This window comes from Grosmannia clavigera (genome assembly GCF_000143105.1).
Source record: "Grosmannia clavigera kw1407 unplaced genomic scaffold GCSC_179, whole genome shotgun sequence".
Classification (NCBI taxonomy): Eukaryota; Fungi; Ascomycota; class Sordariomycetes; order Ophiostomatales; family Ophiostomataceae; genus Leptographium; species Leptographium clavigerum.
The window spans coordinates 646,438-658,639 of NW_014040759.1; the positions used below are offsets into that span (position 1 = coordinate 646,438).

Here is a 12,202-nt window from a genome sequence, read left to right on the forward strand (position 1 = left end):
AAAACGCCGTTAAGCCAGCCGGCCGACACACAAGACAGGCTTGTCAGCCCCATCAGCGGGCACCCCCGCCATACTGCATTCGCAGGGCCATCAGCTGAGTGCGCTCAGCCTCGGGCAGCTGGTCGATGACGGCCTGTGGCAGCTCGAGCACCTGTTTGATGAGCTCGTCGGGGTTCTGGGCCACAGCGGGCGCCATCGGGGGAGCAGCAGCGGGCACGGGCGCGGCCATGGGAGCGGACAGCGCGGCGACGTCGGGGGGTCCCCAAGCGGGTGCGGGCGTGTAGGGAGCAGCGCCAGCAGCGACAGCAGCAGCGGCCGGAGCAGCAGAGAGAGAGCCAGGCACCTCGACGACGGACTGGATGGCCTCGGGCGAGACGAGATCCATCAGCAGCAGGGCCTGGAAGACGGCATAGGCCAGCTGGGGGGCCTGGGCCAGCAGTTCGGTGGCGCGGGCGGGATCGCCGACGGCGAGCGTCTTCATCTGGGCGAGGATGTCGAGCAGCTGCGTGGGCGGCAAGGTGCGGAGGATGCGGGAGATCTCGTCGGTGGCGCTGGCACCGGGCGGAATATCGCGACCAGGCGGCAGCGGTGGAAGAAGCGAGGAAGATGAGGCGGCAGCGATGGTGCTGGACGAGGTGGAAGTGCCGGCAGCAGCAGCAGCAGCAGCGGAAGCAGCGCCGGTCGATGTCGGGGCGGCCGAGGAGAGCGAGGGGATGTAGTCGTTGGGGCCGGATGCACCCGTCAGGCCGCCATGACCGTCTTCGCCACCCTCGTTGGAGAAGTCGACGCGCAGCTTGCGGCCCATGACCTCGTAGTCGTTGAGATTGCGGACGGCCGAAGCAGCCGAGTCTGATGGTCAGCAGGGTAGGAGTCAGAGAGAAAGCGAGGAAACGATCGAGCGAAGCGAGGAAAAAAGAGATCGAGCGAAGCGATAAAGAGAGAGAAGAAATCGAGCGAAGCGAGGAGAGAAAGAGAAGAGATCGAGCGAAGCGAGGAGAGAAAGAGAAGAAAACGAGCGAAGCGAGGAAAGAAAAAGAAGAGATCGAGCGAAGCGAGGAGAAACAAAACAAAAAAACCTACCAGAGTCTGGATATTCGGCAAAGCCAAAACCCTTGGGCTTGCCGTTCTCACGGTCGTAGACCAGCCGGAAGCTGACGACGCGACCGGCACTGCTGAAGATGTCGCTGATCTGCTCCTCCGAGAGGCCTGTTGACGGCCAGTCAGCTGCAGCTGTGCTGTCGGGCCCAATGCTCTCCACCTACCGTAGGGGATGTTGCCCACAAAGACAATCTTGGACGGTGGTCTTGACGACATGGTGTGGCAGGCGAAAGTCGCAGACGAAAGTCGCACTTGGAATCGCGGACGCGTCTCGCTCCGATCGACCGGTGCTGTCGGCGGGACGGCGCAGAGGGCGGGCAGTCGGTCGCAGATCGGACAGTCGTGCACAGACGAGGCGAGAGGCGGGCCGACAGAGGAGCCGAGCAGGAAGCCGTGTTCTGCGGTGGTCGAGAGAAGCGGTAGGCAGAGGTCGTCAGAGCTGCCTCTCCACAGCAGCTGCAAATGGTTTTACATGCACTAGCGTTGGGAGAGCGCAGATGTAAGAGGCCGGATCAAGGATGTTCCGTCCGACGCATGTACTCTGTATGCTTGTAGGCGTGTGATATCACTGTCTAAACTCAGGTAGGCGTGTGGAAATCATTGGTATTTCTTGTAGTCTGCATTGATTGTTGTGTGTAGCCTATTCCACCGTTTGCTCGACGCCAGACTCGACCGCTTCGACCTGTTTATCGAGGTTGTCGCCTTGGTCCTCGTTGGCTGGAAGTTCGAGCTTCAGTTGGTCCTTTTGTTGTGCGTCCAGCTTGATCTCTTCGTCTTGGTTGTCTTTCTGATTCTCTTCATCAGATCTCTCCTTCTCCTTCTCCCCCTTCTCCTCCTCCTTCTCTTTCTCCTCCTCCTTCTCCTTCTCCTTCCCCTCCTCCTCCTCCTTCTCCTTCTCCTCCTTCTCCTCCTTCTCCTTCTCCTCCTCCTCCTCCTTCTCCTTCTCCTTCCCCTCCTCCTCCTCCTTCTCCTCCTCTCCATCCACCCCCTCCCCTCTCGCTAAAATTGCCATCCTTTTCTGCCTCTCTGCCGCTGTTGGTCTTTTCAGCATCAGCGTCCGCCGTCCTGTCCCTGTCCCAATTCCTGTCCCGGCCGCTGTCCCGCTGCCGCTCCCTGGTGCTGCCGCTCGTCTTCCGCCACGACTGGCCACCACGTTCCACTGGCCGACGTCGACGCCTTGTTGCCTGGCAGCAGCCGCCGTCGCTGGGTCGTGGTCGTGCCACAGGACCTGCAGGTTGCCATCCACGTGGCAGAGACCGATCTCCTGGCCGCCAGCCGACCCGCTCGCGAGTCCCTGCACGTACGGCAGAAGCGATCGCAGCAGCTGCTCGACGGCCGCCGGCGCCACCGCCGGCACCACCGCCCTGATGACCGCCTCACCACTGGACAGCACGGCCGGCTCGAACCGGGTTGTGGGTGCTCTAACCGGCAGCCCCTCGCTGACCAGCGGCAGCACGTCCACCAGCACGTCGGCGTGCACCGTCGCCTGATCGGCCAGCAGTGCCGGCAGCAAGAATGCATTGCAAGGACGGGGCAAGACAGAAAAGGCTGCTTCGGTCGCCATTGTCGCAGTCGAAGCTGCCGCTGCTGCCAACCCCCTCTCCCTCTCCCTCTCCCGCTCCTTCTCCCTCTCCCTCCGCTCGCACTGGGCCAGCGTCTTGGCCGGCGCCGACACGAAACGCGGCGTCTTGAACAGCGCCACGTGCCGGTGTGGCTCCGGGTCTTGGCTCTGGCTGTCGAGCCCGTAGTCGGCCGCGAGCAGGTGCAGGAACGCACGTCGTCCAGCAGCCATGGGCCGGAACCGCAGCCGCCGCTCGTCTGGACTGTCGGCAAATGCACGCACCCGCTGCTCCTGCTCGAGGGCCCAGGCCCGTTGTTTGCTGAACAGGGCCATCGTCTCGGCTGTGTATGGCACGTGACCGTCCTCGTGTTCGTCTGCGATCTGCAGTGCGCTCTTCAGGACCGCGTTGCGCTGCAGCCGTCGGCACTCGTCATCGCAGCTGGGTGCCAGTGCTCGTGTCGGCGTCGGGTTTGCCGCGCACACCAGACAGCGCACCTCCTGCCGCCGCCGTTGGCACGCACATGTCGCCACCGCCCGCGATCGACACGGCTCGTCTTCGCTGCAGGCTGTCGTCCCGTGGCAAGGCTGCCCGCAGACGTGTCCGCAGAGCGTCTTTTCCCGTCCGCACGGCTGCTTGCAGCTAGCCTCTACATCCTCGCACTCGCCCGGCCGGTGACACGTCTTGGTGCAGCTGTGCAGTCTGGTCATGTTAGTAGGAAACAAACTCGTCCGCCCAGCATCACTTACCCGCAACTGAGCGGCAGCCCGCACACCCGGTCGCACTTCAGCTCGTCCGTCCCGCAGGCCACCCGCTTCAGCGTATACTTCCCGCAGAGACACACCTTGGCCACCAGCTGCGGACACCGCGGACACGGCTGGTCCGCCTCGTGACAGCGGTGGGCCATGGCTGCGTGGCCACACGGCAGCGCTCGCATGCAGTCGTGCTGGCAAGCCGGCAGCGTTGTGCCGCACGGCAGCGGCGGATCCAACACTGTCCGCCCGCACGCGCAGCTGAGCCGTTCCGCAATCGTCTCCGTACACGACAGACAGGCGCCGCGATGGCAGAGCCGCGGACAGCCGTGCTGACCACAACGCAGCGCCCGTCCACAGAGCACGAGGCAGATGTGCTCGGCCTCGTACTCGAGCTGGCCCTGATGCCCTGCTGCTGCTGCTGCGCGTCCTCGCGATGCCGCCTGACGGGCTGCCGCCTTCTCTCGCCCACTGCAGCAGATGTTGCGGCACTTGTGCTGGCCACAACTGAGCAGCGCTCGGCACGGCGTGTCGCACGCAAAATCGAACTCAGGTCCGGTCGCGTCGCTGCAGGCTGCTTGTGTCTCGGCTCGGCCACATCGACATCGCATCGTCACCGTCTCGCCACACGGCGGACACGCGCCCTCGTGGCACGGCGTCGTACAGCGGTGCTGACACCTCAGTGTCTTGCCACACGTCTTGCCGCATCCTGGAATGGCGTCCTGGCACGACGTCCGCGGTGCCACCGCCAGATCGGCCAGCCGCGTCTGTCCGCACGGACAGCGCGTCACCACGTCCGGCGAAAGGCCGCAGTGTCGAGCAGCTTCGTCCTGTGCGTGGCAGCTCCGCTGGCATGTGTGCACGCCACAGTCAAACGGCCGTCCACAGACCGAGGCACAGCGGTAAGAACCTGCAAACATCTTCTTCTCTCTTCCCTCGGCTCCCTTCCGCTGTCCGTAGTCAAACGAGTCCAGAACAGCGTCCCGCTCCTGGCACCGTATCTCTCGTTCCTCCCTTCCACAGTAGCAGACAGACGGTATCGGGACCGTGCAGTCGCCACACATGTCCGCGTGGCACACCCGCTCGCATCGGTGAATGCCACATGGCAGCCGGCTGCCACACGTCTCCGTGCAGCTCCAGGACTGCCCGTAGTCCGTCTCGACACATGGCCGCGTCGCCGAATGCTTTCCGCAGAAGCACGGCAGCGCAGGCCCCATCTCTGCACAAGGTGGACATGGCCCGGCATGGCAGACCGCCGAGCATGGATGAGGGCATTTTCCCTTTGCTTTCCCACAGACCCGGCCACACGAGTGAGGCGCCAGCACTGCTGCCGAGATAACATGTGTCTTTTGTCGCCCACACCAGCAGTGACGCTCCCGTGCCGCCGCCTCCGACAACTCCGAGTTGCAGGCCGGACAGCGCAGTACAAACGCCCTGTCGTTGTCGTCTGCGTCGCCTCGCTTCTGCTTGAGCCACTTTGCCACGCACGCCTGGTGCGTCACCCGCCAGCAGATCGGACACGTCCACAGCCGCGACGACCGCACCACCGCGTTCAGGCAGATGCAGCAGTCGTAGTGCCCGTTGTCAATGTCCTCGTGTGTTCGTGTCGTCAAGTCTTCTGCCGTTGACGGCTGTGAGCGTCTGGCTGCCGTCACTACCGAGCCCGAGACATCTGCCACGTCCACCTGCTGTCCAGGAACAAATTCGATTGCATTCCCGTTTAAAGTTCCTGCTCCCGTCAAATGTCCTCCAAAGCTTCGTGGTGGCGCAATCATCGATGTCTGCCTGGAAGCTATGGCTCCACGGCCACGGCCAAAACCTCCCCGACGACTACCCCTCTCGAGCCCGGCTGGTCCATGCCACCGGCCCCGCTGATTGCTGCCTCTGCCCCGTCCCCGCCCACGTCTGCTCGGCTGCCCGGTCTGGCCTGGGCCTGGCTGTGGTCTTGGTCCGCTAGGACTGACGTCTGCCATTGGCGTTTGGTAGTCCTCGTCCGCAGACGATTCGGTCGTGCGAAATGAACGGAGAAACGGAGGAAGCCGGTCTATCAGGACAAACTCCTATCACAATGAAAAAGAGGCGAAAACGCTGTTATGCAGAATCAGGTGCCGAGCTGGAAATATGACAGGAAGAGGAAACTACAGATCCCTGCTGACTCTTTGTTTTATATTGGATCGCACTTCTCAATTTTGACATAGTTTGCCTCCAATACCTTCCTTCTGCCTGGGAAAGAGTCATCCACTAGCATTATAGTGGGGCCCCTAGCTGCTTCTTCTTCTATCGCCGTCCCAGAGCCTTCCTGCCGTTCCTGAACCCCACCGGCAAAACCGATAATCATAATAAAAATAATAAAAATAAATAAAACCCCTCTACTGATGCCATCATCGGCCTGGCAACTTAGCTCCCAACCTGCCCTCATCTGACGACCCACGACCGACAGTCGGAACAGAAAAGCACGCCCGCCACACGTCCTCCTCTTGTGCGACCGCCACACGCTCACCATGTTGATCAAGTCCGTCCTCCGTCTCCCCGCCGCTGTCCTCTCCCAGCTAACCAGAGGACCAATCATTCAGGGTCCGAACGCTGACCGGCAAGGAGATCGAGCTGGATATCGATAGCGACTACAAGGTCTCCCAGATCAAGGAGAAGGTCGAGGAGAAGGAGGGCATCCCGCCCGTTCAGCAGCGCCTCATCTACGGCGGCAAGCAGATGTACGTGCCTCTTTCGCTTCTTCTCTCCCCTCCCTCTTCTTTACTGACGGTCTAGGGTCGACGACAAGACCGCGTCAGACTATGCGCTTGAGGGCGGCGCTACCCTGCACCTGGTTCTGGCCCTGCGCGGCGGCTTGTAGCCTCGCCACCATATGAGCGCGATCAGGGACGAGACGGATCTAGCAGTGCAACCCGCCTTGACGACGACTACGACTCTCCTTTGATAGACCGGCTCCTCTACCGCTGCATGACGAACACATGTACAATCATATACACCTGCCTCGAACATGGGTCTGGAGGTCTGCCAAATGTGTGGCTGCTGGACCGGGAACGACTGTTGTTTTGCTATCCCCATTTATTGCCTGCCTTTCTCTGGCGTTACGCTCCCATGTGCCTTTTTCCCTCTTCGAGACGTAGTGTAAAAAGCAAATAACCATCCACGCCTTTTTCGGTCCACTTTGTGTCTGCTGTAAATCAAAATCATAACGGAACAAAGACATGCCAGGATACAGTTTTCAGCTTCCCAAGACAATTGAATGTAACTGTGCGCATAACGTTCTGCCTTCCACACAATGACATGACGCAAACATTTCCTTTTACACAATATATAACTCTTCCGTTCCCAACTCTATACGAAAGAGGGCCCGAAACAAGAACAAGCCATAAAACAAAATAGTCGAACCAGCGATAAATGAAGCGAACGTGTGCCAGACAGCCGGCTACCGCTTCTTGGGGCGGAAGAAGATGTCCACTGCTGCTTTTTTTCGTGCTGGCGGGCCTGGAGACCCGCGCAGGACCGGCTTCCGAGCAGCGTCAGTCACAGGGGCAGGTGCTGGCACTGGTGGGCGTGCACGTGGTGGCACGGCTGACGGAGCGTCGGGTCTGCCTGGCCTTGTCGACACAGACGTCTTGGGCCTTTGTGGGAGGCGCGAGGGCTGTTCCAGATCGGCGACCGAGAGGCGGACCTTTTTCGTGGGAGCGTCGCCAAACAGATCCTCGTCGTCCAGATCTTCGTAGCTGTCAAAGAGGTCGTCGTGGGTGGTGGGCCGCTTCAGGGGTCTGGGTTTGGCCGGGATGCTCTTAGGCACCGCTGGCGGGCCCGACTTAAGGGCCACCAGACGGGCCTCGGCCTCGGAGTGCTCAGCCGTTACGGGCGCAGCAGCCGTGGCGGACGAGTGACGCCGAGGGGCGCGAATCATGACGGCCGGGTTGTGGGCGATGCGGTAGTCGTGCACCATGGCCTCGGGGGCGCGGCGGATCTGGCCCTGGGCGGCCCGAAGGGCGCTGGTGGGCGTGCTGAGCGCCGACACCTTGCTGATTTCCTTGGCCTCGCGGCGGGCGCGACGCAGCACGGACTGGCCGGTCGTCATGCGGGTGCGCGAGCCGCCGCCAAAGGAAAAGGAAGGGCCACTACCGGGGCCTCGCCGCCGAGCGCCTGGCAGCTGGCTGAGCAGCTGGCGGTTGTTGACAAACTGCATCGTCTTGCTCGCCTTGTCGCGGCTGAAGCCGGCCAGCTGCTGCTGCAGATGCGCTGTGGCGGCTGCGTTGTCGCGGTCGACGGCCTCCTTGACGGCGTTGTAGATCTCGAACCAGCTCATGTCGTCGTCGAACGCGTACCCACGCTCGTCCCATTTGGGAAACTTCTTCTGCAGCAGCCGGCTCCATAGCTCGGCCATCTGGCCCGGCTCGGCCGCCAGCTGCGGACAGTTCAGCTCCAGCTCGTGCAGCTGCGCCGCGTTCTCCACCTTTTTCAGCAGCGGCCGTGCCGCCTCAAACGGCAGCTCGCCAATGTCCGTGATCGAGGCCACGTTACGTAGCGCCACCGCCAGGCACATCCGCTGCAGTGACCGCGGCCCGACCTGCTTTGACGTCTGCTGCAAGGAGGCCATGGCTGCCGGCGAGGACGGCGATGCACTGCCCGCGTCTTTACTCCGACGATCACGCTGCAGCTGTTCCCAATCTTATCGAAATTCCGTCTTCCCTCGCATAGGAGCCCGTTCTGACAAGAAGATAGAAAATATTGGCAAAAGCTTCGAATATCCAGGTCTAAATATGGCGGTTGGTCGTTGCAACAAGTCCGTACACACTGTCAATACGCAAGTGGCGATCGGTCTGACCGAGTATTGAATGGTTGACGCACTCGATGAAGCGGGGAGGAGAAAGGAGCGGATGCCGCTTTTCTATCGTTGTCGACGACAAAGAGCAATGTTCGAATTCGGATACCTCATTACGTGACGACCGGAAGCGTCGCACAGTGCTTGCCTCATGTCGGGTGCCGCTGACCATGGGAAGGTGACAGATGGGTGGACCCTTTCAGCCACGACCCAGCCCCCGGATTAGTAATATTGCTTGGGCTTGTTTTTCAAACTTCAACCTCTCAGCCTTCCCTGACCACACCACCCGCCATTGATCAGATTCAGGAACACCGCCACACTCGACGCCCAGGGCAGACGCAATTCCGACTGGACTGCACGAGCATAAACGACAATTACGGCGAAAGACACGTTTACCTTTCCGATATCACCCTTCGCCTGGCCTCTCTCTCCCCTCCGGGATCATGGCCTCGTACCAGCTGCTCGATGTCAAGGAGGAGGAGGAGCTGTACCGAACGCGGCTCCTGAATGTGGAGGAGAAGCCATTCAAGCGCATTACCAAGCGGCTGTCGACGCTGCGCGATGTCGTAGCCGTGAGCTGTGTGCGGCAGGAGCAGACGCCGCCACCGGAAGTAGGACCCGGCGCCGAGGCAGACGGCAGCCCCAAGGCAGACAAGGCGGACGCCTCAGCCGAGGACGGTACCGACGGTGCAGCCGTGCTCGCAGCCGAGATTGAGCAGCTGCGCGAGGATGTCACGCTCGACTTTGCCGCGTTTGACGCCAGCGTGGCCCGGTTGCAGTTTTTGCACCAGGCCAACGGTCGCGAGCGCGAGCGCTACGATGCCGACCGCGGCAGCATCGCCGATACCTGTCAGGCCGTCCGCGACAACATGGCCGTGCTGCGCGTCCAGCTCGACCGGGCCCGTGCCACTCTTGCCCAGCGCAAGCTGTTTGACGATATGGCCGACCGCATCACCAGCTCGCGCACGTTGCGGCCGCGGCCCGACCAGCAGGCCTCCATCGCCAAGCTCGAGGACGAGTGCCGTCAGCTCGAGCGCGACGGCGATGCCTACGCCGAGACCTGGCGCGAACGTCGCCTGCAGTTCTCCCGCATTATGGACGAAAGTATGCGTCTGCGCCGTCTCATCCGCGACGAGAAAGAGGAAGTCGAGCGGCGCGAAGGCATGGACGACGAGGATGGTGGAAGCGGAAGCAACAGCAACGGCAAGTCGGCCACATTGCCGACCGGCTCCTCGGCCACCGCTCCGGCAGCACCGGCCTCGGTCGCCGGCGACAGCCAGCCCACACCCCAGCCACCGACACTGTCGTCCGCGCTGGAGGGCCAGACCCCCGCGACCACCCTCGACAGCCCTGCACCAGACTACGACGGCGGCTTGCGGCCTGGAAGTGGCGGAGGTGCAGGCGGTGGCGACAATGGCAGCAGCTTCTCGCGCTCCGGCAGCCGGCTGGGGAGTCGTGCCGCCAGCCGTGAGGTCACACCCAATCCCGCCACGGCAGCCGCAGAAGAGGGCGACAACGAGGCCGACGGGAGCGACGACGTCGACATGGTGGAGGCCGGCGAGACCACAGAAGCAGGAGAGGTAGATGCTGCCGACGCATCACAGCTTCTGACTGCGGCAGACACGCCGATGATCACGACGGCTGCTGCCAGTCCGACAGACGATGGAGAAGTGATGGACACGACGTGATGGGGACGGCACACTGCAAAGTCCGGTTGCTTCTTTTCTTGTTTCTTCTCATATTTGGGTATATTGGTACGGTGCTCCAAAACAAGGAGGCGGGTATTATTTTTGTTACTTAATCATGGCCTCCACAGCATGGCGTTTCCCACGATACGATCTTTGTTTCAAAAACCTAGTGTTGCCATAATAGACAACGAAGAACAAAGAATGGTTCTTCAACGGCTTTCAGTCCTCTTTGGCGATGGCCGTCTGTCCGGTGCGAAGAATGGCACGAGCCTTTTCGAGCTCGGTGTCGGCCGCGGCGCCGGAGCTCTCGCGGAAAGCAATCTGCTCCTCCAGCTTGGCCACGGCATCCTGGGTGCGGAGCTTAAGGGGGGCGAAGACGGCCTTTGTTTCCTCGGCCGCACGGGTCTGACAGAGTTAGGGGTGGGAGAAGGAAGAGCCAATCAAGTGAACGAGGAAAGAAAAGAACGAGCGGAGCGAGGAAAGAAGAAATAGAACAACGTACCTCTTGCCTCAGGACATAATCGGCATTGGGATCGAGATCCTCGGGCCGAGACGTGGCGATGTCGGCGGTGAGCTTGCGGACACGCTCCTCCTGCTTGGCCAGCTCGGCGTGGTAGTAAGCCTCCTCCTTGACGAGGCGCTCAACGGCCTTGGTAGCAATGACGAGCTCAGACGGCGGAGGCATAGCTGCTGGGCTGCTGGGCTACTAGATTGGCAGGGACAGAAACAAAGACAGAGACGTCGGAGGCCTGACGGCTGTCGGGACGGTGGAGATGGAGAAAGAGGGTCGTCGAGGGTGGAACGGAAACGATGTTCGCGACTGCAACAAGACGTGTGGATAGCCGCGAAAACCTGATACTGCTCGAATTTAGTTTGATCAGGTATGTAGGCAAAGCCGAATCGATGATGTCTAAAATGCTTGGCGGGGGATTCACAAAAGCGGGGCGTCACCGTTCAAGACGGTGGCAAATGGCAAATAGCCTTACATACGCTATTGATCCTGCTACGATATGCCACCGAGCATGTAATACAGCCCGCCCGTTGTGGCTGTGCTGGGCCTGCACAGTACTATGTGCAGTACGCACTCGTAAGGCTGTGCACTGAGCAGGCCGTCGCTCAAGTCCGATCGATTCTGCAGGTCGACTCTGCAGGTCGACAAGACGCTTAAACTAGTAGTCGCATGTGCAGGCCTCCTGTCTTGGTCATTTACATTCCCCCGTGCACGATAGGACCATATATGTGAGATGTTGAGATGTCTGTCTGGCCTGGAAACCCGGCTTGGCTCATTAATGGATTGTCTTAGACCAAAAATAGCAGCGATCCGAGCATGAGTCTCAGACCTGCCCCCCAGACCCAGACTCCTGGCCCGTATTTATAGCAGACCAGAGTATTTGACATGTAAGGGCCACATAGCTTGGCTCGAGCCGTAGGCCGCGTGAGCTAAGACTAGGAGCGCGTGACAATCAGTCCAGCCTCCACCCCCCCTTCCTCTCCATACCAGATGTAAAAAGATGCAAGAGATGGGACACCAGCCTCAGAAAAGAATCGGGACCCAAGCGGCCGGATACACAGACCCCTGTCGCGGCTCGAGGGCCCGGAGTCCGTGCTTGCAAGATAAATGGTTTGCGTTTCGGCTCGGCGTCGCATCAGTCTCACATTCGTGGTTCTGGGAATGTCGTCTTGGTGGCACGTCACATCCGGGCACAGACCCTTTCACACGGACACGTTGACACCCTGACGATAGTGCTGTGAGTACTCCGTACGAGTACGGAGCACGGAGCACGGAGCACGACACAGACAAGGAATCGTCTTGCCCGCACACGTGCATGCCAGGAGCCACGTAGCCTGGTTTGCGGATCCGGTGGGTGTGTGCTTGCAGAGGACGCCCGCTTGGGGGCCGATTGGCCCGATTGGGCCTCTTGCCATGCCACACATGTTTAGACATTATGTCGGCCTTGTCTCCAACGGACTGCAGGCCGGAAGACGAGGAGGGTGCGAAAAAGGGGATACGACGGATTTGTGTAGAGTGAGAGGGCATCTAGAGTCAGAGTACCTTCGTAGTGTGTACATCGTCCCAAGTCCAGCAGTCAGCTCAGCGTGTTGGCATCTTCCATTCCCCTATCCTAGTGTAGTAAGATACAATATGTACCGTCTCCTCGTACTCGTATATCTCACACCCTCAGAAATATCTTACAAGTATCTTCTTACGACATACATAGTATGTACGCGACCCTTCTCGACAGCACGCTAGACGACCACACGTAGTCAAACAAAGCCTAG

The 12,202-nt window shown here is 60.7% G+C and overlaps 5 protein-coding genes across 5 annotated transcripts; 2 read left to right on the plus strand and 3 right to left on the minus strand.

Moving 5' to 3' along the window:
* Nucleotides 1-52: 52 nt before the first annotated feature.
* CMQ_187 (nf-x1 finger transcription factor) lies at nt 53-5,382 on the minus strand (the record flags this gene model as incomplete). The annotated part of the gene is made up of 5 exons (XM_014313809.1): nt 53-849; nt 1,081-1,206; nt 1,263-1,554; nt 1,748-3,350; nt 3,407-5,382. 5 exons carry the CDS (start codon nt 5,380-5,382, stop codon nt 53-55), a joined length of 4,794 nt encoding a protein of 1,597 aa, XP_014169284.1.
* Nucleotides 5,383-5,910: 528 nt separating this feature from the next.
* On the plus strand, nt 5,911-6,260 carry CMQ_47 (nedd8-like protein; the record flags this gene model as incomplete). The annotated part of the gene is made up of 3 exons (XM_014313986.1): nt 5,911-5,921; nt 5,983-6,120; nt 6,176-6,260. The coding sequence occupies 3 exons, from the start codon at nt 5,911-5,913 to the stop codon at nt 6,258-6,260; spliced, it is 234 nt and encodes a 77-aa protein (XP_014169461.1).
* A 579-nt stretch (nt 6,261-6,839) lies between these two features.
* CMQ_329 (RNA polymerase 2 transcription factor siii subunit) lies at nt 6,840-8,009 on the minus strand (the record flags this gene model as incomplete). The annotated part of the gene is made up of 1 exon (XM_014313702.1): nt 6,840-8,009. The coding sequence occupies one exon, from the start codon at nt 8,007-8,009 to the stop codon at nt 6,840-6,842; it is 1,170 nt and encodes a 389-aa protein (XP_014169177.1).
* A 668-nt stretch (nt 8,010-8,677) lies between these two features.
* Nucleotides 8,678-9,922, plus strand: CMQ_163 (uncharacterized protein; the record flags this gene model as incomplete). Its single annotated transcript, XM_014313785.1, has 1 exon — nt 8,678-9,922. The coding sequence occupies one exon, from the start codon at nt 8,678-8,680 to the stop codon at nt 9,920-9,922; it is 1,245 nt and encodes a 414-aa protein (XP_014169260.1).
* Nucleotides 9,923-10,141: 219 nt separating this feature from the next.
* CMQ_158 (tubulin-specific chaperone) lies at nt 10,142-10,607 on the minus strand (the record flags this gene model as incomplete). Its single annotated transcript, XM_014313780.1, has 2 exons — nt 10,142-10,327; nt 10,425-10,607. 2 exons carry the CDS (start codon nt 10,605-10,607, stop codon nt 10,142-10,144), a joined length of 369 nt encoding a protein of 122 aa, XP_014169255.1.
* Between the last annotated feature and the right edge of the window lie 1,595 nt (nt 10,608-12,202).